At 62.0% G+C, this 23,905-nt stretch overlaps 1 protein-coding gene across 3 annotated transcripts in view; it reads left to right on the forward strand.

Annotated features, from left to right (window-relative positions):
- The window catches only part of KIF19 (kinesin family member 19), a 33,899-nt gene extending 10,720 nt beyond the window's left edge, over positions 1-23,179 (forward strand). For 2 of the 3 annotated variants that reach the window (XM_050920799.1, XM_050920800.1), the window contains exons 3-20: positions 4,658-4,768; positions 7,211-7,298; positions 7,782-7,918; positions 9,253-9,378; positions 9,923-10,117; positions 12,688-12,834; positions 13,181-13,303; positions 13,838-13,994; positions 14,742-14,916; positions 15,194-15,377; positions 16,175-16,445; positions 16,879-17,000; positions 17,418-17,575; positions 18,382-18,487; positions 19,014-19,107; positions 19,741-20,135; positions 20,476-20,620; positions 21,503-23,179. In XM_050920799.1, coding sequence (XP_050776756.1) covers positions 4,658-4,768; positions 7,211-7,298; positions 7,782-7,918; positions 9,253-9,378; positions 9,923-10,117; positions 12,688-12,834; positions 13,181-13,303; positions 13,838-13,994; positions 14,742-14,916; positions 15,194-15,377; positions 16,175-16,445; positions 16,879-17,000; positions 17,418-17,575; positions 18,382-18,487; positions 19,014-19,107; positions 19,741-20,135; positions 20,476-20,620; positions 21,503-21,654 — 2,886 coding nt within the window. In that variant the 3' untranslated portion in view covers positions 21,655-23,179. The remainder of the gene's footprint in view (positions 1-4,657; positions 4,769-7,210; positions 7,299-7,781; positions 7,919-9,252; positions 9,379-9,922; positions 10,118-12,687; positions 12,835-13,180; positions 13,304-13,837; positions 13,995-14,741; positions 14,917-15,193; positions 15,378-16,174; positions 16,446-16,878; positions 17,001-17,417; positions 17,576-18,381; positions 18,488-19,013; positions 19,108-19,740; positions 20,136-20,475; positions 20,621-21,502) is intronic. The other variant, XM_050920801.1, reaches the window with a different exon arrangement.
- The last annotated feature ends 726 nt before the right edge of the window (positions 23,180-23,905 follow it).

Consider the following 23,905-nt stretch of genomic DNA (forward strand, 5'->3'; position numbering starts at 1 on the left):
GTAGCCCTGCCCTTAGGGGAGACCTTACAATAACAAACCAGTGTGTGTAGCTCTGCCCTTATGGGAGACCCTGCAATAACAAACCAGTGTGTGTAGCTCTGCTTTTATGGGAGACCCTACAAGAACAAACCAGTGTGTGTAGCCCTGCCCTTGTGGGGGACCCTACAATAACAAACCAGTGTGTGTAGCCCTGCCCTTATGGGAGACCCTACAATAACAAAGCAGTGTGTGTAGCTCTGCCATTATGGGAGACCCTACAATAACAAAGCAGAGCGGGACACTACAGGAGCCCTAGAAGTGCTTGCAATAGAAAGAATGCCAGGGGTGTGGGGGGGAGTGATGTTAACCCTGTCTGGTGACCTGGCACCCCAGTAAGTGGCTCTGGGGCAGGGGGATGCCCACAGCCAGGGGGGGTGGGGGGACTCTGTTTCTCACCTAGGACATGCTGGCCAGGCTGGAAGTAGGGCAGGTGGGGTGGAGTGACGCCACCCCGCTCTCCCCGGGGTAGGGTTACACACACAGACACCAGCCTGCCAGCCCGGCACTCGGGAAAGGTCAAAATCTGCATTGAAATGGGAGACGGGGAGAAGGCAGTGGGTGGGGGGAGGGGCAGTGCTGCTCTGGCTGTGTGCCCCCCCCCTCGTTGGGGGGAAGGGCTGGAGGAAGTGGCCGTGGAGGGGCTGAGCACGGGTGGGGAGGGAGCAGCTATGGGCCGGGAGGTCTGGTGGATCCAGCCCTTCCCTCCCTAGCGTAGCATGGCCAAGGGGGAGAGTCGGGGAACCCCCCCCCCGGCCAGGGTGAACAGCTCCCCACCCTGACTCCCCCGACTCCCTGGTGCGGGCAGCGAGAGTGCCCCCTGCTGTGTTGCTGCCAGAGGGTGCGGGGAGCACCCGTGGGGCAGCGCTCCCAGCTTGTCCCCCCCATGGAGGGCACCTTGCTGGCGCTGCCAGGGCAGCTGCCCCACCCTCGGGCTGCGCGGCACAGAGCCGCTTTTGTGTGTCGCTGACCCACAGAGGACTGCGATCAAAGGCCTGGATCGGCGCAGGGGAGGACAGTTGGATTCTCTTGGCACCCCGCACAAAGCGCTCGTTAAGGGCCGGCCCTGGCCCCGGGAACAATGCCCCGATTCAGGAGGCACAACGGGAGAGCAGCCTCCCCCTGCAGCCCGTCCTTCCTGTGCCGCTGTCCTGGCAGTACTGGCTCGCCCAGGCCTGGCAGGCAGCACAGGGTGAACGTCCTCACCGCACGCTCTGTCCTGTCCCTCAGCCTCCTGCATTTCCCACCGCTTTCCCCACCGGAGTCAGTCTGGAGGGGACGGAGCCTCAGTGGGGCAGCTCTGTCAGCCTGCTGGAGACCCCGGCCGATACCAGCTGGGAATCTGGCCTGAAGCATTTTATCCTGGCTTGTACTGGTCACCCGCTCCCCCATCCCAGGCACATGTACTGTCTCCTCGTCGCCTGTGAGCTTGATGGGCCATCCCCCACACCTGAGAGGGGAACGTATTCGCAAGACCCCTGTATCTTCTGCTGCCACCTCTTGGTTGCCTTGGCAACAGTCTTAGCACGGCTACAGCAAGCCCTTTGTAAGAAGGATCTGGGGCTTGTGCCTGGGACTCGCTGAATGTGCTGTATGTGTGCGCTTATTTTATGTGCAGAAGGTTGTTAACCTCTGGAACTTGCTGCAGCACGATATCTTGGAAGCTGAGGGAGGCTCTAGTGGCTAGAGCACCAAACTGGGATCTAATCCCATTTTGACCACCTGCCTGCTGGGTGATCCTGATCGCATCACTGCATCTCTTTGTGCCTCAGATTCCATCCGTAAAATGGCCTGAAATATCGGCCTCCTTTGTAAGGTGTGTGGAGATCAACTGCTGGCAAGCGCCAGAGAAGAGCTGGGGGTTGTACATTTCTGTGACTAGCTCTGGCATATGCCAGGATGCTGGTGAGGATGCTAGTGACAGCTTGAGGGCACTGTCAGATCAGCAGCTGGGGTTCCAGGGCTGTCCCTGTCCCCTGTGCAGCACTGCAGAGCTGGAGGTGTTTTCTGGGGGCTTACGGCTTCCTCTGAAACATCCTGCCCCAACACTGGGGAGATCTTCCTTCTGCCTGGGATGGCCACGGGGTGGGATGCCAGGCTGGTGGTCCGTTGGCCATGTGCCTGCCTGGCCGGGTTGGTGGCTGCTGATCAGATTACACTGAGCCCCAGCCAAGAGGCTCTGAGACGGTTTTGTTCTCTCCTTGCTCTGAAACCCAACCTGAGTCTCGTTCCCACCCACTCAAAGAGGAACCTGATGCCAGGCGGCAGCACGCAGAGCCAGGGGGCTGTTTGGGCTGAACATGGCAGCGCTGGGGGGTGCGGCTGCATTTCCAGTGGAACCGCCCCCGGAGCTGGACCTGGGGGGATAGCCACTGGGTTCGCCTGGCCCTTGGCATCCAGCTTTTCCCAGCTGCCGCTGGGGTGGTGCATGCAAGTGGAGTGGACTCCTGGTCCTAGAGCCATTGGGGATCCTACTCTAGGGGTTCCCTGAATCCCCCCATCCTCCTCCATTTCCTCCTTATTTCAGTGCTCTGGGCAATCTGCCTTGCTGGGCTCCCCACAACTGACCCAGGCACAGCCGGGCCCCCTAAGCCACCCCCTCCAGAGCCAGCCTCCGCCTTCCTAGCCTGGCTGAAGAACGGCTTATCTCCTCTAGCGGGGCCTCAGCAAACAGCCAGGTGCCTTGTGAATGGGGAGGGATGTCCCAGCAGCAAGTATGGGCCTGTCCTCTCCGCCGCAGCCCTAGGCCGTGCCCGGGAGCAGGAGCCAGGGGCAGCAGTGCTCACAGGAGAACAAAGGAGGATCATTGTTTCTCTGGAGGGGGCCTGGGGCTGGGTGAGTGAAGAACGCTGGGTAATGCACAGAGCCCGCAGCCCCTGGCACTCGCCTCGGAGACCAGCTGCCCAGGTCTCTCTGGATTCTGTATGGCTCGTGCTGGACCAGGGGTCCAGCTCTGCCCCTTGCTGTTGTCCCTCTCCAGCCCCAGCTCTGCTGGGGACCCACAGCCCCCCGCAATTCCCACCCTTGTTCTCCTCTGCATGGTGCCATCTGGAAAACGGAGCTGCTGCTCCGGGGCCCTGACTCGGTTCCACCACCCAGCTGTAGCGGTGTCTCCCCAGCGGACACCTGAGACCCAGCTAGTCTTTAAATAAAGGCCACTCCGGCAAACCTAATCTCCTAGCTCCCCTGGGAGAGCAGCAGTGACATTAGCCTGTGGGCCCAGTTCCCGGGTGACCCCCAGCTTTCAAAAGGGCCATTCGGGAGCAGGGAGGTCACTGGCTAGCATTCCCTGGTGAGCGTGGAGACCGTCTCCTTCTGGATCTACCTTCTCCATTTGTCCCTGCCGGGGGGAGAGGCCAAAGCAGAGGTCGGTCCCTGCTAGACAATCTGTGCCCCATACAAGCCTGCAGGGATCTCCCCGGAGTGCAGCTGAGCCCTAGTTTAGTGCTGCTAATTGCCAGTCGAGCCCCCAGGGGCCAGCCCGTCTCACATCGCTGAATCAGGTCAGTTATTAAAAGGCTGCAAACCATGAGCCCCCAGAGGAGGGTAGCAGCAAACAGAGACAGAGAGAGGGATGGGCAGGAGCCATGCCAGGGTGGGGGAAGACGGAGCCAGGAGCTGTACCAGGGTGGGGGCACCATGGAGCTGGGAGTTGTGCTAAAGTGTGTGTGTGTGGGGGGGTGATCGAGCCATGCCAGGGCGGGGGGCATGACAGAGCAGGGAACCTAGCCAGTGCAGAGGGCGTGATGGAGCCGGCTGTCACATGGCTCTCCCCTGATGTCAGCAGTGAAGCTGGCTGGGGAATGTTCAGCAGAACAGATCCCCCTCAGAAAACACCTTTTTGACTAAACCAGTTTTTTTGTCAAACTTGTGTCTGTTATGACAAAAAATTCATTTTGGAAAATGTGGTGGGAGAAGCTTTGACCAAAGCAACATGTCCTGCTTTGCCAGGGCTGGACCCAGAGATTCCATGGTTTGTTTCCAAAAGGACGTTTCATTTAGCAAGTGACTGTTTTTTTATATATAGAAACCAAATTTAACATTAAAACATGGCCAATATGGAAACAAACCATTTGGACTGAACCCAAATTGGGGCAGCACCACTTCCCAGGTCACGCAGCTGCCAGCTGGCACCAAGTGTCTGGGCTTCCAGCTGGCCCTCGGGGCTCCATCCCCTGGCATGCGGCCTCAGGGTATCTCAGCCTGTTGGAGAGCCTCTTGGGTCAGGGACTGTCCAGGAGGTGCAATCCTGGAGTCACAGGGAGCTGCTTACCTGCCGGAGAGCGGAATGGCCCCCTGCCGCAGCCGGCTTCCCTGGGAGATGGTCTCTGCCCAGCCTGGTCAGCGGGGCAGGCCGGGGGCTGTGCTCAGAGACCCAGCGGAGGGTCATTTCACTGCCATCCTGTTGTAGAAGGTGCATGACAGCCCAGCGCATGCCGCAGCCCAGTGCCAGCCTTGCCATCCCTCGTCCCCCCGACTGCTGCACTGGGACACACGGCTTCCCAAGGAGAGTGGCGGTTGCAGCGTGTGGGGCAGGCAGGCCTGATCCTAGGGATGCCCAGGAAAGGAGGCTGGCATGTGGCCACGCCCTGCTGACCCCTGGCACCCGGTGTCCCGGCAGGTGGTGGTGCTCATGGACCCCATGGAGGACCCTGAGGACATCCTGCGAGCCAACCGCTCCCGTGAGAAATCCTACGTCTTTGACATGGCCTTTGACTTCACGGCAACTCAGGTGAGGAGCTGGGCCCTGGGAATCCTGCTGGGCTCCAAACCCTTCGCATGAGCCTGTCATAAACAGATAGCTAAGGGTTAATGTCTCTTTCACCTGAAGCACCTGACCAGAGGACCAATCAGGAAACCGGATTTTTTCAACTTTGGGTGGAGGGAACTGAGTGTTTTGTCTTTGTTTCTGGCTGCCTGCTTGCTCTGAGCTTTGGAGAAGTAGTTCTACTTTCTAGTCTTCTGTTTCTAAGTGTAAGGACAAAGAGATCAGATAGTAAGTTCTATGGTTTCTTTTCTTTGGTATTTGCATGAATATAAGTGCTGGAGTGCTTTGATTTGTATTCTTTTGGAATAAGGCTGTTTATTCAATATTCTTTTAAGCAATTGACCCTGTGTTGTATTATCTCAATACAGAGAGAACATTTGTACTTATTTTTCTTTCTTTTTATATAAAGCTTTCTTTTAAGACCTGTTGGAGTTTTTCTTTACTTCAGGGAAATTGAGTCTGTACTCACCAGGGAATTGGTGGGAGGAAGAAATCAAGGGGAGATTTGTGTGTTGGATTGCTAGCCTGACTTTGCATTCCCTCTGGGGGAATAGGAAAGTACTTTTTGTTTCCAGGATTGGGAACAGAGAGGGAGATTCACTCTGTTTGGGTTCACAGAGCTTGTGTCTGTGTATCTCTCCAGGAGCACCTGGAGGGGGGAAGGGAAAAAGGATTATTTCCCTTTGTTGTGAGACTCAAGGGATTTGGGTCTTGGGGTCCCCAGGGAAGGTTTTTCAGGGGGACCAGAGTGCCCCAAAACACTCTAATTTTTTGGGTGGTGGCAGCAGGTACCAGGTCCAAGCTGGTAACTAAGCTTGGAGGTTTTCATGCTAACCCCCATATTTTGGACGCTAAGGTCCAAATCTGGGACTAAGGTTATTACATGGCGGCAGCTGGTGGGAGATAGACAGAACCCAGAAGCCAGTAGAAATATTATATTTTTCTTTTCTCTGCTAAGGGCTTTTTAGCAGAGAGAAGCAGTTGGTTTTAAAAGGGAACCAGAGAGAATTTTTTTTTCTGCTCTCTCTCGCAGTTTGTGGCTTGCATGTTAAGCGTCTTTTGTCATGCAATAGCCCTCCCATTAGGAGTCAAGTACCAGCACTTATAGGCATGCAAATAAAGTGGTTTTTCTGGTTTCCCTTCATTGAACATTAGCTAGAAAGAGAAAAGGAAAATTAGCTAAAGGCACTGTTGCTAGGCAGACTTCAGGAGGCAACAGAGAACCTGCAGTGCAGAAGATAAACACCGGAGGGCACCCCAACACAAGAAAACAGGAATCATGACTTCTAAGGCAAAAATTGACGCCGAAGAGCAAATCAAAGAAGCTGAACACAGGCGACAACTGGAAATAAAACAAAAAGAGATGGAGATGAAAGAAAGAGAAGAACAGATCAAAGAGGCAGCCTTCCAAAGAGAACAGGCAGCCCAAGAGGCAGCACACAAAAGAAAACTAGAAGAAGAAGAGGTGGCCCACCGCCGAGAAATGGAAAAGCACCGCCGAGAAATGGAAAAGCACCAAAAAGAAATGGAAAAACAACAAAAAGAAATGGAAAGAGCCACCCAGCCCCGAATCTGCAGGATTGGGGAGGTCCTTGGTGGGGGGCGGGGGGCCTTGCTATCCCAGCATCCTCTGCCCCCGCCCTGCCCCCTCCCCATCTGCGCGACACAGCAGCCATGGCAGTGGGTGCTCAACGGCAGTCAGGCAGTGGGGCTGGGCCAGACCAGGCCCTGGGTCTGGTTTCAGCAGCTCCATTTCATGCTAATTTCCACACTACGCTGACAGTGGAGAGGCTGCCCCCATCAAATGCTCCCTGTTCCCTTCTGACAGCCAAAACAAGGGGGGCAGGGAGAGCGTGGGAGCGTACCATGCATCCCCTCTCCTCCAATGCCCAGAGACCCACCCTTCAGCAGGTTTCTGAGCCCCTTGTTTGCCCCGGGCAGTGGGGAAGGGGATTGGAACTCATCTAGTAGATGGAATCAGAGCTGCCCAGCTGTGTGTCAGCAGCCCTATACTGCTCTGTTAGTGGTGATTCTCCTGCACCTTGGGTGGCAGGAGCCAAGGCATGGGGCACAGGAGGGTCTGAGCTCTGTTTCTGCATGCTGGGTGAGTGCGGGTCTGTCCCAGCACCCTGGGGGTGGCTGCATGTGGGTGGGTGAGTAGAGCAGGGGAAAGGTCAGTAAAAGTGGCTGGATAGCTGGGGAGGGGCCTGGGACCCAGGGGGAGGCTGGATGGTACACGCGCACCCATTTTCAGTTAGGGAGGGGTTGGTCCAAGGTAATTGCCTTGGTGTTGTGGAGGGGGGAGGTGACAGGACACGAGGGGGCCAGGGGGGCGAATCCTGACATATCTGTCTGTGCTGCCTCCCCCACCGGGGCCTGTCACCCTTCCACGCTCTCTGGCTGCAGGAGATGGTCTATCGTGCCACCACCAAGGGCCTGATCGAAGGCATCATCTCCGGGTACAATGCCACCGTCTTCGCCTACGGCCCCACTGGTGAGGGCCACGTGATGCTGGGAACGCTCGCCCACAGGGGCTGAGGCAGGGAGCCAAACGGGCCAGTCGCCACCTGCTCCTCTGGCCAGGATGGTAGCGTTTCAGCCTCGCCACCGGGATGGCAGGAGGGCAGGGTGTGGGAGGGACCCAGGGCCTGCAGGCCCCCAGCCCTGGCACTGCTAAGGAGTTGGCTCAGAGCCACAAAGGGGAGGGTGAAACATGAAGCAGGTGTCCACAGGGGATGCCTGCGAGCGATGGGTGGCTGGGTCCCCTCCCCGCCCAGCACAGACCCACGGAGGATGCCCCGTGCCCTCCTCGCCCAGCACAGGCCCACAGGGGATGCCTGCGAACGATGGATGGCTGGGTCCCCTCCCTGCCCAGCACAGACCCACGGGGGATGCCCCGTCCCCTCTCCTCCCAGCACAGACCCACAGGGTCCCCTGCCCCGCAGAGAGCCCAGACTGCCTTCCTCTTGCCCCCCAGGCTGTGGGAAGACGTACACCATGCTGGGCACAGACCACGAGCCCGGCATCTACGCACGCACCCTCCACGACCTGTTCAGAGCCATTGAGGAGACCAGTGACGACATGGAGTACGAGGTGTCCATGTCCTACCTCGAGGTAAGGCCCGAGTGTGTAAGGACAGGCAGGTTGTGTGTGTGGTGCTCATACAGGTTGTGTCTGTATATTGTGTGTGTGTATGTATGTGTGGTGCTCATACAGGCTGTATTGTGTAGTGTGTGTGGGGACAGGCGGGCTGTATGTGTGTGGTGCTCATACACCACATCTGCATAGTGTGTGTGCACGCGTGCATACAGACAGGCGGCCCCCGGGTCACCCCGCCCTCCCTGCCCGTCTCAGTCGCCCGGCTTTGTGGTCCAGCGAGCATCCGCTCTGTGCCCAGCGGGCAGATAATTGCCATGGTAACGCGCGGGGACCCCGCCACCAGATCGCTGCCTGCACGGGCTAGTACAATATTGACACACGCAGCCAGGCTGCTGGGGAGGAACCACCCACAAAGACTCCCTGGGAGCCAGGCAACGGGGCCGGGGTGGCTGAGAGGATAAATATCCGGGAGCGGGACCTGGGCAGGGACTAGGGGCGCACCCAGCTCCCTCGTGCAGCCGGGACCCGGCCCAGTCCTGCCGCCAGCCTGGTCCAGAGGGGCAGGGCTGAGGGCAGCATGCCAGCTCCTGGAGCCTCATGCCAGGGCTGCTCCGGAGCAGGGTGGGGAGCAGACGCTGGGCCTGAGGGAGCTCACAAGTGCCAAGGAGCAGAGGATGCTCATGTTCCTTCTCTGAGCTATTCACCCCTAGTAGTGTGGGGGGTTGGGAGCCAGACCTAGGCCTGGGGCACTGGAGCCTCTAAGCTATCAGCCAGCGATGCCCAGCATGCCTGGTGCAGATGCTGGCGGGCATGGGTGCTCACATGCAGCTCTTGCAAGCTGCTATCAGTGTCCTAGCGAGACTCTGCACAGAGTCAGGGCAGGAGCCCGACGGGTCAATGCCCAGTGAAGGGGGATTGGCCCTTCCCTGCATATTAGCTGCATTTCCCTGCTGCCGCCTGGTGCTTTGCCTGGCCCCCCCGAAGGAGGAGATGCCCTTGGCTTGGGGGAAGGTGAGGCCCCTCCTTGGCATGTCTCACGCTGGCCCCATTGTGGACACCAGCGTGGCAGGGTGTGATCCCAAGAACCAGGCAGCCAGGGCTGACGGGAAGCGAAGGCAGGCTGGCTGGGGAGGGTGCATTGGGCTCCCTCATGATCTGCTGCAGGGGGTGGCCAGCCCGGATGTGAGGTGGAGAGGCTGGCTAGGGAGGCCCCAAGATGGTGCCCCTGCAGCTGGCGCAGGATCGCTCACCCCTGCCATGGCCAAAGGCATAGAGGGGGCGCTGTTTGGCTGCTGCTCTCCCTCCCTCGTGCCAACCCCCACCCGCTTGCGCCTTCCCACCATGACTAGATCTACAACGAGATGATCCGGGACCTGCTCAACCCGTCGCTGGGCTTCCTGGAGCTGCGGGAGGATGCCAAGGGAGTGATCCAGGTGGCGGGGATCACAGAAGTCTCCACCATCAATGCCAAGGAGGTGAGTGTGGGGCACAGACCCCAGTACGACTTTCAATCCTGCAGCTCCCCTGTCTCCACACACACCCCCAAGCACAGCCTTTCCTGGCCCCGAGCGTAGGAGCCTAGAGACTCGCCCCATGCCTGGGTGCCGGGCCAGCAGAGCTGGGTCTGGAGTAGCCGTGGTTCGGCTGTTGGCCATGGGCGCCCTGCCCGGCAGTCCCGTCGTTCGAGTCCTGTGAGCGTGCTGTCCTGGCGCGGCCCCACAGCCCTCCCCTTGCCTGGCGCGGTGCTGAAGTGACATCCTGTGAAGGCGGGACCCAGGGTCCCTGCTTGGGCGCTGGTGGGGCGTGTACTGACCCGGCGCGCTGGGCTGCGGGACAGAGGGGAACGAACGTCCAGGGACACAGGCTGTATGTGCGGCTGGGGTGCCCAGCGACGACGCGAGGCTGCCATGGGCTGCAGGGTGCTGGAGGGACTGGGTGGCAGAACGACCGGCCATGTCCCACTCTGCCCCTCTCTCGCCCTGCCCACCATCTCCCTCTCGTCCGCTTGCTGCCCCACAGGTCATGCAGCTGCTGCTGAAGGGGAACAAGCAGCGGATGCAGGAGCCCACGGCTGCCAACCAGACGTCGTCACGGTCCCACGCCGTGCTGCAGGTCACCGTCCGCCAGAAGAGCCGCATCAGGAACATCATGCAGGAGGTGCGGGTGGGGCGGCTCTTCATGATCGACCTGGCTGGCTCTGAGAGGGCGTCTCAGGTACGGGGAGGGGGTTCCAGGCGGGAACCCAGCAGTGCCAGCAGCCGGTCGGTGCAGGGGGAGCACAGTTCCTTGCACCATGGGTTCGAGGGGCAACAGGAGAGTGGGCATACGGAGATGTGGGGAGGTGCCAGGGGCAGGCTCTCAGGTGGGGTGGAGGGTCTCAGCCTGGGTGCTGAAGCACGTTTTGTGCTGGGGACGTGGCAGTTGCGTGATGCATTGAGGGGACGTGGTCTGGGGCTGGGAGCCAGGTTGGTGGGTTCTAATCCCAGTGCCGCTGCAGCCTGGCTGTGCAGCTGCGGTCGAGCCATGTCTCCTGGCTGTGTCTGTGAGCTGGGGCTGAGGACCTGCGGCTTTGCATATCTCAACGAGGGGGTCACTGAGGCCAGGAGACAGCCTCTGACACAATCAGTTGCTGAAGGGAGGCTTCAGGACTCAAGGAATGGCTCCCCCCCAATTGCCAGAGCCCCCCAAGTCTGCGGGGTGGGGCTGGCCCCTCCATGTCCTGAATGGAGAGAGAGGGAATGTACATAAGGCGGGACAGAGAACCCACCCCACTGCCTGGGACTGGGCCTGCCAGGTTGTCACGGAGTCCCCGGGCAATGCTCTGGAACTGCTCCCCACAAAGCCAGTCAGGACTTTGGGGAGCCTCCTCTTCCTTGGAGCAGACTCGTCAAGGCAAGAAGCTCACACGGCTTCACCTCCTGGGTCTCTCCTTGGAGCATTCAGCATCCTCTGCCCCTCCGTGCACTTCCCACAGCGAGCCTGTCCCAGCGAGGTCCTGGGGAAGCCAGAGGGTCCTGCACGCCCACCTTGCAGTCAGACGTGACTCTCAGCCAGCCAGTAAAACAGAGGTTTATTTAGATGACAGGAACATAGGCCAAAACAGGTCTTGCCAGTACAGGCAACAACACCCCCCTTAGTTAGGTCCATCTGGGGCCCCAGGGAGGCCACCACTCCGCTGGGAGGCCTGAGCCTCCTCGGGGCTCCCCTCCATTTCCCAGCCAGCTTTCAAAAACTCCTCTCCCTCTCTGGCTTCCCCCCCCCTCAGCCTTTGTTCAGCTTCCCCGGGCAGAGGTGTCATCTGGCCTCTCACCCCTTCCTGGGTTCTCATGTTACATGCTCAGGTCTCCCCACTCCAGCCAGTCTCCCATCCCCCAGTGCAGATTGTCCTCCCAGGCCAACATCCCCCACTCAGCATTCACAGACCATGGTAAGAACAGTCCCAGTTCGTCGCACAAATATATTCACCTTGGTCTAGGTCAGACGTGCCCCGTGTGCTGTGCTGTGCTGCTGGGACACAGCTGCCAGTCTCTGGCCGCAGGCGAGCCAGGGCTGGACTAGCAGGGGGCAGTGGGTCAGAACTGAGGGGCACTGGCACAGCTGGGCGATGGACCAGGAGTAGGTCAGGCTGATGGGCATGATAATACACACGCTGCCACCCCCTTGGTGTGCCAGCAATGATACCTACTGCCCCTAGATACTGCAGCGATTGGCGCTTCCAGTGGGCCGTGGGTCAGACAGTTCATCTGATGAGCGCCGGGGCACCCAGACCTGGATTCACCAGCTTTGGGGCTGGATCAGTCCTGGGGAGTGGGGCCCCCATGTGTCACCATCCCACATGATTGTGTGCCGGGTTCATCTGCAGGCTGTGCTCCCCGGGGCTGCGTGGGGGGCTGGAGTCCTCGTTCCCGGGTCCGCTCTGCCCACGCGGTCCTGGTGCCAGGCAGAACAATGGACTTCGCCAGCTGGTGCTGCCCGCTTTAGTCAAGCTCACAGCGCCCCCTAGTGCCCCAGGATTGGGATTAGCCCTCCAGACCAATGCCCTTTTCCACACTCCATTTACTGGGCACAGCATGTATTTCAGGGGGGCTCTGGCAATTTCCCGTAGGGGCCAGGTCAGATGCCTGGACTCCTGGCTGGTTCGTGTTGTAACTTGGCCTGCGGCTTGTGGTCAGGTAAAAGCATCGGGTTAGGAGAGGTTCTCTTACGGACATGCTGCCCGCAGCAGAGGGCTCGCACCGCACACTGGGGTCTGCTAGAGGTGCTTGTGTGTATTGGTGTGTTGTTGTAGGGTCGTTCATGGGCACTGGTTTGTTATTGTAAGGTCGCTTGTTTGCACTGGCTTGTTCTTGCTCAGAGCTGGGCCGTTGCCTTTGATTTTCTCTCCTTTAAAAAGAAAAAGACCATTTAAGCAGGGAGGGGCGGGGGGATGTTTCCAAACAGCCAGACGCCCCTAGTCCCGAGCGCTTTGCCAGTGGAGGAGTGGGCCCTTCACCACGCCATGCTGTGCCATGCCCTGCAGGGGGTGCTGGCAGGGTCCCCGGAGGGAACTCTTGTGTGGGCAGCACGGTAGGTACAGACCCCACGCCCTGCACAGCCCCTGTCGCTCTGCTGGGCGTTGTCGTGTCCAAGCCCACTCTTCCGTGTGCTGCTGTGTGCCTGCGAGCCGGGATGTAATCCGGGCTCAGGAGTGGCCACGTACAAAACCCCGCGTGCCCCTGCCCCAGGGCTGACATTGTGCTGCCCGGCCCAAATCCCTGCCTCACGCCCTCGCCCTGTTCCCACAGACCCAGAACCGCGGGCAGAGGATGAAGGAGGGAGCCCACATCAACCGCTCGCTGCTGGCACTGGGGAACTGCATCAACGCCCTGAGCGACAAGGGGGCCCACAAGTACGTCAACTACCGCGACAGCAAGCTCACCCGCCTCCTGAAGGTACAGCGGGACCAGCGCCCGCCGGACCCTGGGCCAGGGCAGCCCCTTGGAGCGGGCAGCTGGGTGCAGGCAGGGGGAGGGGACCCGAGGCTGGAGCATCCCAGCGTGAGTCACATGGCACCAGCTGTGCACGGCTCAGGTGGCCCAAGTCAGCCGGGGTGCAGTGTGTGCTGGGAGGTCAGGACCACCGATGTGTGGCCAAGGGGCCAGCACAGCGTGGGCTCAGAGCACCAGGCTGGGGGTAGGCAGACGGGCCTGGGCCCAGCTCGTTCCAGTTCAGGGCTGGGGATAGGGCTGCAGCCTCCGGCCCTGGCCAACACCCAGCCCCACGATCCTCTGTCGCCAGGACTCCCTTGGGGGCAACAGCCGCACGGTCATGATCGCGCACATCAGCCCGGCCAGCAGCGCCTTCGAGGAGTCCCGCAGCACCCTCACCTACGCCGACCGTGCCAAGAGCATCAAAACCACGGTACGGCTGGGACCTGGCCCTCACGCAGCTCCCCGCCTGCCCTTCTGCCAACCGGTGCCCTGCCTACCCTTCCCCCTCCCAGTGCCCCACCCTCCCTTCTGGCACTTGGCGCCCCGCCTGCCCTTCCCCCACCCGGCGCCCAACTTCCCTTCTGGCACCCCGTCTGCTGTTCCCCTCACCCAGGGCCCGGCCCGCCCTTCTGGCACTCTGCCCACCCTTCCCTCACCTGGCACCCCACCCTCCATCCCCTCACCCGGCGCCCCATGCTCCCTCCTTTCACTCAGCATCCCGTCCCAGGGCACCTGGTGCCCTGCCCTCTCTTCCCCCACCCAACACCACAGCCTGGGCACTCTGTACCTCAATCCTCCCCCACACCCGGCATCCTGATCCTCCCCCTCGCCTGGGCACACAGCACCTCACCCTCCTGCCTTCTAGAAGACAGCCCTCTTCCCTCTTCCCCAGGAGCAGTAGGGGTGTGGTGCTGGCGGGGGTCACCTTCCCGACACGCTGACCCTTCACCCCCTGTCTCCGCAGGTGAAGCGGAACCTGCTCAACGTCTCGTACCACATTGCCCAGTACACCAGCATCATCTCGGACCTGCGCAGCGAGATCCAGCGCCTCAAATGCAAGATCGACGCTCAGGGGCCACGCCCGGCCCAGGGTGAGCGGGGCGACATCCGCCACATCCAAGGTAAAACCTACGGGGCCGGCCCTTCCCGCTGCCAGGCCTACCACCGCTCGTGGGGCACGGGCTGCGCCTGCCTCGATTGCACTGCCCTCTCCGCGCCACACCGAGCTGGCACCACTCCCTGTTGCTGCCAGAGCCAGGTGCTGGGCTCCCAGCCACGCCCCCTCCCTGGCGGAGGCACCTGGGCAGCTGTGCCCTCTCCCCGGTGGAGGCACCTGGGCAGCCGCGCCCTCTCCCTGGCGGAGGCACCTGGGCAGCCGCGCCCTCTCCCCAGTGGAGGCACCTGGGCAGCCACGCCCTCTCCCTGGCGGAGGCACCTGGACGGCCGCGCCCCCTCCCTGGCGGAGGGGGATTCTGATGATGCAGGAGGGATCCCTGCATGCCCCCATGCATGCGGTGTCTTGGGGACAGCAGCCCAGGGCCGGCTCCAGGCACCAGCTAACAAAGCAGGTGTTTGGGGTGGCCAATACCAAGGGGCAGCCTTCCGGCCGCTATTGGGGCGACATGTCCAAGTCTTCGGCTGCAATTTGGCGGTGAGTCCCTCAGTCCCTCTTGGAGCGAAGGACCTGCCGCCGAATTGCTGCCGAAAAGTGGAGCTGCGTGATCGCGCCACTGTGGCTCTTTTTTCTTTTTTTTGCTGCTTGGGGCAGCAGAAAATCTGGAGCCAGCCCTGCGGCGGCTGCTCTGTACATGCCATATCCTGCAGGAGGTGCCCCCGCAGTGACCAAACCCGCCCCTCGTGTGTTACAGCCGAGGTGCAGCTCCACAGCTCCCTCTGCGGCCGGCAGGAGATGGACCAGCTGCGGGAACAGCTGATCAGCGCCTTCCAGGAGCAGATGGACGTGCAGCGCCAGCTGATGGAGCTGGAGAACAGCTACATGGAGATCCAGATCGAGAGCACCCGGCACCTGCTGACCATTGCAGAGTAAGCACAGCCCTGCCCAGCGCCCCAGAGAGCCGGGGTGTCACTGGGGCTCCAGGAAACCTTCCCCCCTCCCTGTATAATATAACTGGCTTGGCGGGCTGCGTGTACTGGGGAGATTGCCCTGGCTCAGCTGCCGGCGGGGGCTGGTCAGTATAGCCAGGTAATGCCCAGCCAGGTTTACAGCCCTGTATCAGTGGGTGAGGAGTGCCACGCGTCAGCAGTTGGGCATAGCCCGGGGCCCAGGGGCTGACGCTCGTGTCCTCCCCTGCGGCTCCAGCTGGGACCAGGAGAAGAGGCGTCGCACACAGAAGTGCAGGGAGGAGCTGAGGAAGGACAAGAGCGGGAAGGATTTGGATACCGGGGACGAGCAGCCAGATGCGCCGGAGCCGCAGGACGTGATCTCGGCCAGGGAGAACATCGCAGCCCTCATGAGGGAGCAGAAGAAGCTGCGCAAGCAAAAGGTTCCTGGCGTGGGGGTGGGGGTGGGGGTGGGGGAGAGCTCGGGGGGGGGCAGGGGGAGGTGCTGTGGGACTGGGCTTTGGGGCCTGATGGGGGGGAAATTAGTTTGGTGGGTCTCAGCCCAGTGCTGGGAGCCCTCACACAGTCCGCCCCCGCCCCACCGCTCGATTGGCATCAGCTGTTGTGACTGCCAGATTCTGGTCAGAATTGGTCCGGGCTGGGCTAGCCAGGGGCTGCAGGTTGGGACTGAGGGGCACCGGCAAAGCTGTAGCATGGGGGAGACCAGGGCTGGGAAAGTAGGGGGCAGTGGGTCGGGAGTGAGGGGCACTGGCAGAGCGGGGCATCCAGGGCTGGGCTAGCAGAGGTCAGTGGGTCGGGAGTGAGGGGCACCAGCAGAGATGCTGGGGGGCACCCAGGACTGGGATAACAGGGGAAGTGGGTTGGGATTATGGGGCATTGGCAAAGCTTTGGGGAGAAGCACAGGTCTGGGCTAGCAGGGGGCTGCAGTGGGTCAGGATTGAGGGGCACTAGCAGAGATGGAGGGTGGGGAGCCCAGAGCTGGGCAAGCAGGGGGCTGCGGGTCGGGTTGAGAGGCACTGGCAGAGGTGCTGGGGAGCCCAGGGCTGGGATACCAGGGGGCTGTGGGGTGGGTCCAAGGGGCACCAGCAGAGCTGGGGGTGGGGAGCCCAGACCTGGGAAAGCCGGGGTCCGTCTGGCCAGGGGTCCAGTCCATTCCATTGTGACCCCTTGGGAAGGGCAGGCACGTGATGCGGGGCCCTGGGCTGCTCTGCACCCCCAGGCGGAGCTGGAGAAGCAGTTCAAGGAGATCCGCCAGCGGGGGCGGCGGCTGGAGGAGGTCCTGCCGCGACGCATCAGCTCGGAGGAGCAGCGCGAGGTGCTGAGCCTGCTCTGCAAGGTGCACGAGCTGGAGCTGTTGAACACGGAGATGCAGTCCAGAGCCCTGCTCAAGGACAACGTCATCCGCCACAAGAGTTATGTGGTGCGGCGCTTCGAGCAGCACCGCAGCCTCTGCGACCGCATCATCCAGCAGCAGAGGCAGATCATCCACGGTGTGGGACCGCGCCCCCCACCCTGGGCTGGGGGACCCTGGCGGGGTTGGGGGGCTCTGCAGGGCCCTGGCACACCTGCTGCAGCCGGTGCCGTGGGGTCACATTGCAACGCGACGATGTTGTGACGTGCTGAGGCCGTCACGCCAGCATGAGCCCACGTCGCAATGGGCTGCTGCTGTGTCATGACGTGGCGAGGCTGTGTTGCCATGCAACGGGGCTATGTCGTGTTGATGTCATGTCGCGACGTGATCATGTCATCTCGAGTGGCCCCGTCTCCTCCTGGCCTGGCCCGAGCCCCTTCCCCCCTGGGCTCACCTCTGGCCCAGGGACCTGTGTGTCAGGATTAATGCAGGCCTGGGGGCCCCTGTGTAGGTCTGGGGGGTGTGCCCCTAAGTCTGTGACCCCCCCTTCTGTCTACTCCTCTCCCTGGCAGAATATCACCTCTCAGTCCCGCACCACCTGGAGGAGCTGTATGAGATCTATCTGCGGGAGCTGGAGGAGGGCAGCCTGGACCAGGTCGCCAGCCTGGACCGCGTGGCCGCCAAAGCCCTGAAGGTACCTGTGGGGGACACTGGTCCGTCCCTTTCAGCTCACACCCCAGGGATCAGAACATTGCTTCACCCCTTGGAAACAGAGCGGGTCCCTGGGTGCTCTCTGGGCCCTCACACGACCAGTTCCAACTCGGGCAAAGTGAGTGCTGCTTCCAGCCTCCAGATGTGCAGCACACACAGTGGGGAGCTGGGGGGGCCTGGGTGTTGGGAGGGGGCAATCAGAGAGCAAGGTAATTTTCCAGGGGAGGGGGTTGGGGGGCTCAATATGGAGGGTTTCCCTCTAGCCCCAAAGGACCAATCCACAAGTGAGTGAGGGGCAGAGAAGCTGCAGCTGGGGGGCTGTGTCCTGCAGCACCCCCCAGGGGACCCCTAAACCGCAGGGCAGCTGGGACGGGCGTAATAGCAGCTGATTCCCCCGCAGGACACGACTCTGCCCAAGATCCCCCAGCTCCCGGCTGCAGAGAGCGCCCTGGACTCTGACCAGGAGAGCGTGAGGACGCTGGGCTCGGAGCACCAGCTGCTGCTGCAGCATGACTCCCGCAGGCACGCCCTGCCGTCCCTTGTGCTGGACGCAGAGAGGTAGGGCCTTGCCTGGGGGCAGGAGGGGCTGAGTGCCACACCTCCGGCCCGGAGACAGTCCAGCACTCGTGGGTGTCTGTGTTTAGGACCCGGCTCTGGCTGCCCGTGATTCTGGGGGAGGCATTAGTGAGACAAGTGGCTGGATGCAGAAAGGTGGGCAGAGAGGAGGCTGCCGGACTCAGCTAGGCCCAAAGAGGCCACATTCAGAGCAAAGGGAACCTCCTCGCTGCCCCTTCAGCCACAGCCCTTCCCTGATGTGTGGGGCTGGGAGGAGAAATGGACACAGAGTCAATGACGTTTTTGTTCATTTACAAAAGTCCTGTTTCCCCGAGCACAGTAGGAACCAACAGCAGCAGGCAGCTTCCTAGCTGAGAACCCCGCACCGCCGCCCCTCCTGCCATTCTGTGCCCAAGTAGCTGTCTCTGCTTTCCATCCGTGTCACGCCACTGCTTCTCCTGGCTTCCTGGTGCAGCGCCTGGCTGCAACCCACAGCCTAGTCCCGCGTTTGCAGCTAGGGAAATGTCTGTCCATGCAGCTTGGCTCTGTCCTGCCACGTGGCAGCTCCAGTTCGCTGCTGCCTTTGCCAGATACATGGGCTTGACTGCTCCTCCTTGAGCCTGCACTGGGGCAGCCGGCAGAGCCATTGGCTTTCCTGAGGTCTGGGCTGGGCTTTGGATCCAAGACTCCACCAACGGGAGCCATTAGCCTCTTAGCACAGCGTCCCGTGCGTGTGAATTCAGCACTTCCCCTCGCTCTGTGCCGTGTCTCCGCTCTGGGTGTGACAGGGAACTTTCCCTCTCTGGCAGTGCCCCAGCCCAGGTGTTCAGGACCAGCCCTCGGGTGCGGCAGATCAAGAGTTCGGCTGTGCTGACCCCGCCCCCGATCCACGTGAACAGCATGGTGACCCAAGAGGTGCGCGGGGCAGCTTGGGAAAGGCCTCAGTGTGGGAGATGCCAGGGGCCCAGGGCACGGACGCGCCTGCGTGAAAGGCAGCGTTAACTAGTAGCTGGAGCTCTGCACAGAGCCAGGAGTCCTGGGGTTAGTCCCAGCCCCACCACTGGGCTGCTGTGCCTCGGTTTCTGCCTCGTCAGCCCAGGACTCTCTGGGGCAGGAGCTGTTCCTCACTATCTGTGCAGTGCCCGCCCCCCAGGGCTCTGAGCTCGACGGCGGTTACTGAGTGTGGATGATTCATAATCGAAAACTCCAATGGAAACTGGGCCAGATTCTGCTCACACTGCCTGGCGTCAGGCGGAGGTTGCTCTGGGTTTACCCTGGGCAGGGCTGGGCTCTGGGCTTTTTACCGCCTTTCTGCCCTGCCCTCACCGGTCCTGTCCCAGCCCGACCGGGCAGGTAGTGAGTGCAGAGCAGCGCCCTTTGCTAGCAGATACTTCTGCCACAGGCAGTGGCCAGACACGCTCATCTCCCGTCTCTTCCCCAGTACCTGAACCGGGGGAGCCTGGCCAGCCTGGAGAGCCACCACAACTCCTCCCCGGACAGCAGCGAGAACTGCTCGGACGTCGCCCTGCGCAGAGGTGAGGAGCTCTTGGCATGGGGTGGGGCCCAGTTGCACCGTCACCTCCTCCTCTGGGGAAGGGAAGGCACAGACAGTGCCAGGATGGTGGCAAACGGCTCCTGCCGCCCACACCCTAAGAGTCAGGGGCTTCTGGGTAACGTAGGGGTGGGGGTCATGTCTTTGGTTTGGTTTGGGGCCATCCCATTCCCAAGGCCCCCGAACTGTGGGGAGACGGGGGGCTGGGCAGGGAGGCTCAGGCCCCTAGCGTGGTACGGAGTACGACATGTAGCATTGCCGGCCCATGCACACCAGCAATGGGCCATCTCCCTCCTCACCACGCCCCCGCCCATCTCATGACAGCCACGGAGCCACCGCAGGGTCCAGGGTAGCCGGTGCTCGCTCCATTCCGCCCCCTCCACAAAACGCTGCAGGTCACAGAGCCCTGTGGGGACGGATCTCTTCCCTGATGTGGACTGTCTGCCCTCCGGGCGTTAGGGGCACCGTGGGCACGGTGAAGATGAGGCTGAGGGTACGATGCTTCCAGTTTGCAGATCCGGGTGGGGCGTTCAGGGAGGGGCCCAACCCCCCAGATCTGGACCATGCGACTTGGGGGGGCCCCTCGCTCTCTCACGCCGGCGCCCACTCTTTGCAGAGCGCAGGGAGATCCTGAGCAGCACCAAGAGCATTGTGGTGAAGGCTGCCCGGCGCCGCTCCCGGGTGCTGGAGTCCGACCGGCTGCACCTGCTGGAGCCCATGAAGGAGCGGAGCAGCCTGTCGCTGCACTCCCTGAGCGAGAGCGAAGACCCCCTCTCCCCGGAGACCCCCGCCTCCCAGCGCCTGCCCTGCCCCGGCCTGCAGCATGCTGCCAGCGAGGACAACCTGTCCAGCAGCACCGGGGAGACGGCCTCGCGCCTCTGCTCCCGCCACTCCCCCGGACCCTGGCTCCGGGGGCACAAGCAGGGTGGCAAGAAGGGGAAGAGGGAGGAATCGCTGGACGGCAAAAGGCGGAAGCGACGGTCCAGGTCTTTCGAGGTCACCGGCCACGGGGTACGTGCCGTCCCCCGCCAGCCGATCCCCTAGGAGCTGCTCCCGCAGAGCCCCTCTGGGGCCAGCCCCCAGCACCCGTGCTAGCAGAGCGGGGGAGCGGCTGGGGCTGTGCGTTTGGGGGTGGGGCTCCCACTGCAGGAGCCAGGTGCCAGGCAGGCAAGGATGAGCCTGCAGCTTACCCACAATGCACTGCATGCTGGGCTCCCTTTCGCGTGGGCGGGGGGGCTGTAACCCTGGATCCGAAGTTCAGGGTTTGGGATCCAGGGCTCCAGCAAGTCACCGAGCTGCCCCCTCGGCTGAGTTTTGCCCCCGAGCCACTGTGACCGTTTCTCCCCCGCAGCTCCCAGGACCGAAGCCCAACGTAACCCGGTGCCCCCCCCTCGAGAGCAACTCTGAGCACAGGATGCCGGCAGGGGGGCAGCCGGTGCCACACCCTCAAGCGCCTGGCAAAGCCAAAGGGAGGCTCCCGCAGAGCCAGTATGCAGGTGGGTGAGCCTCAGGCTGGCTGGGGCCAGGGTGCCCAGCCACGGCTGCCCATGCTGGCTCTGTGCCAGACAGAGCGCGCCCGGGCCACCGCAGTCACTTCTGCCAGGGCATCGCCCTCGGTGCCAGTGGCAGCGTGCTCCAGCCCCTGGGCAGCACAAGGGCATGGGGTCCTGCCTCCATTTCAGCAGAGCGGGACCCTGGCTTGCTGGAACTGGGCCTGGCGTCCCAGGCTGGGCATGAGTGGCCCCCCCAGCCCCTCACCCGTCAGCCTCTGTGTCAGAAATGGGAGTGCTCACACATCAGGCACTGCCCAGCCCACAGCAGGGCCAGCCGCTTGCCCCACTGCCCTCCCAGGGTCCCTCCACCCAACCTCGGGGGGGCAGCCTCCAGCTCCTTCTGCTGGCCATGCTGTGTCCACTGACGCCGCCCCCAGACTCGGTGCCCACAGGCCGCCGGGCAGCGAAAGCCCCAGTCCTGCCTGTCCAATCCCTTCCCTAGGATGAGCTGTGTCATGGGCCAGTTCTCTACTCCTCCCACAATGAGCCCTGGGGCTCTGGAAAGAGAGAACGAAAGCCAGGGACCATTGGCACAGCAGAGCTGGGGGCAGCACCCGAGCACCTGGTTACCCAGGGCCCCTTCCCTGCCGTGGGCTAAGTCTCCCCAACGCAACCCAGCCCAGCCCAGCCCTTTACATAAGAGCCGTTTTTTCCCAGCATGCCTTGCTGGCCCTTTATGTTTGGCCACTACCGCCCTGTGGCCACTGTGCCCATCGGGTGCCCTGTCCTGTGCTGTGCTCCCCATGGTGGGGAGCTGCTGTGGGATCCGGATTGGGGCCGGGCTCCACTTTGCAAACCTCTTCTGTTTGTTTCCCTCTCCCCCAGGTCCGGGGGACCCGGCGTCTCTCCCGCTCCCCCTCCCTCATCCCGGCAGCTTGAAGAAAGGCCCCCAGCCCGGCCAGCGCCCCCACCTGAGCTACATCACGCTGAACGGCACCAGCACTTACGCCAAGGACGGCAGGAGCCGGCGCTATTGACAGGCTGAGAGCAGACAGCCCCGGACTGCGAGGGCAGGGGCTTGGGAAGCCTGAGCCTGGCAGGACTGTCCTGGAGGCTTGGCATGCCCAGCACTGCCGGGACTAGGGGGGCGAGCAGGGTGCGGGGGGGCTCCTCTGGGCAGAGCCTGCGCAGGGCAGGGAGCCTACAGGAGGAAAGGGGTTTACCAACATAGTTCTCATGGACAGTTGATTCTCTTTCCTCCTCTCGGCTGCCCCGCAGCCCTGGCTGCTGGAGTCTGTCCCTTCTGCAGCCGTCCGAACACGTTCTCTCTACCCCTCCATCCAGCAGTCTCCGCCTAGGAAGCACTCCGGCTGCCGCGTCCCCCTTGCCGAGGGTTACAGGGCGCTCCCTCTGAAGAGTCGCTCGGCTGATGGCCAGTCGCCTGTTCCCAGCAGGTCGCTCTGTTCACAGCCCCACGCCCCAGCTGCCGTGCGGCAGGTTGGGGCAATGGAGCGCTGGGCATCCCGCTGACCCCGTGTGGACTGACACCAAGCACCCATGCAGCTCAGGCCCCGTGGTTTGCTGCCCTGTGCCTTCCCTCTGGACTGCTGGCCTCGCCCACCCCTCCCACTGGCCTCCGGGCATGGGCTGGGCTCAGGGTGCCACACTCCCTTCGCACGCCAGAGCTTCCTGTGACCGCGGCCACCCACATACACCTGCCTGCTACCCCACCGTGCCGGCTGCACTGCACCCAGGGCTCTGCCTCCACGGGGGCCCTGCACGGCCCGTCAGTGCTGCAGCTCCCTGAGTCTGCAGGGACTGATGCCCTGCCTGCACCGCCAGCCTCGGGTTTCCAGCCCCCCATGTCACTCCCTTGCTCCCCAGGGGCTGCAGATCCCAGTTCCTGGAGGGTCTCGCAGTGCTCAGCAGCACCCCCTGCTGGCAGAATAACAGCAGGACTGGCCTGCTGCAAAGGGATTGGTGGTCTGCTGGAAAGCTGGTGGCCATGAATCTGGCTGGGGGCACCCCCGGCCCTCCGTTACTGAACGCACGGTGCGTGTGCACCGTCAGTGGGGAGTTCAGGGCCCTCCGGCTCTGCTCCCCCGGGGCCAGCTGTGGCTGAGGATTGTCTGCGGGTGTCTTGGGGGGAGGGCTGGGGGTGCCCCCAAAGTGGCCTCCTGCCCTCCCAGCTCCTGGGGTGAGTGGAGGCAGGGAGGGGAGCTCCTGGGTGTGGCCAGCAGGCAGGAGGCGTGTGGACCCTGGGGCTGGCTTGGTTACGCTGTAAATAAATCGTGTTGCCAAACTCCACCTGGCCAGGGCCCAGTCCTGCCCTAGCACGGCCAACAGGACCTGCAGCGCTCAGGACCAGGCCCTTGTGGTGCAGCTAGGATGGCACCGGATTCCAGCCAGGCCTGGGAGCCCTGCAGCAACAGGGTCTGGGGGCAGGGGGGCTCACTGCTGGGCTCAGTCCATGGGCTCGGCTCATTGGCTGTGGGGCTGCTGGGGTCGCCCTGGGCCCTGCGGGTATTTCCCAGGACTCTGAGCCTGGGGTTTTTACCTGGCAACGTTGTTTTTTATTCCTCTTGTTAAGGCTAAATTAAAAGTGATTTGTTGAGATTCTACGGCCCGGTTCAGTTGTGCTTCTGCAGCATTCGGTTGCTTGTTTTCCTTGTCTTTGGGGAGGCTGGTGCGAGTGCCCAACTCGGGCCCGCTCTGAGGGCCAAGGCAGCTGGCAACGAGCCCTGTGCTCTGCTCCAGCCTCTGCCACTGACTGTGTGACTCGGGCAAGTCATTTCATTCCGCTGTGTCTTGGCCAGCCCCTCCCACAGGGCTGGTCAGCGCTCACTGTGTCTCGGGACGGGGTTTGCTCGCGGGTCGCTTGGTACCAAGGTTCTGGGTATAAAGGGTTAATAACAAGTGCTACCTGTTAGATGCCAGCAGCCATGGCTAGTGTGTGTTACGGGTGGCTCCAGAAGCCCAGGTGTTACACATGGTTATGAACAGCCTCTTGGCCCCTGACAATTGATTTAAGTGTTAACTGAACCATCTGTTCACCATTTATTACCCCCTGGTAAATGAGCCTTACCACCAGGCGGGCCCCATTCCCAGCTGTGCTGTGCTCAGCGAGTCTGCCCAGCCTTTGCCGTGGTCCTGGGGCGTGAGCTGGGCCAGGTTGGAAGCAATTTGGGCTCAGCGAAGCTGCCACTGTTCAGAGTCCCCAGAATCGTGGGAACCATTCGAACCAGAGAGTGGTGTCAGGCTCCAGGCAGGGCGAGGGGCTCTGGCCTG

This window comes from Gopherus flavomarginatus, chromosome 12 (genome assembly GCF_025201925.1).
Source record: "Gopherus flavomarginatus isolate rGopFla2 chromosome 12, rGopFla2.mat.asm, whole genome shotgun sequence".
Classification (NCBI taxonomy): Eukaryota; Metazoa; Chordata; order Testudines; family Testudinidae; genus Gopherus; species Gopherus flavomarginatus.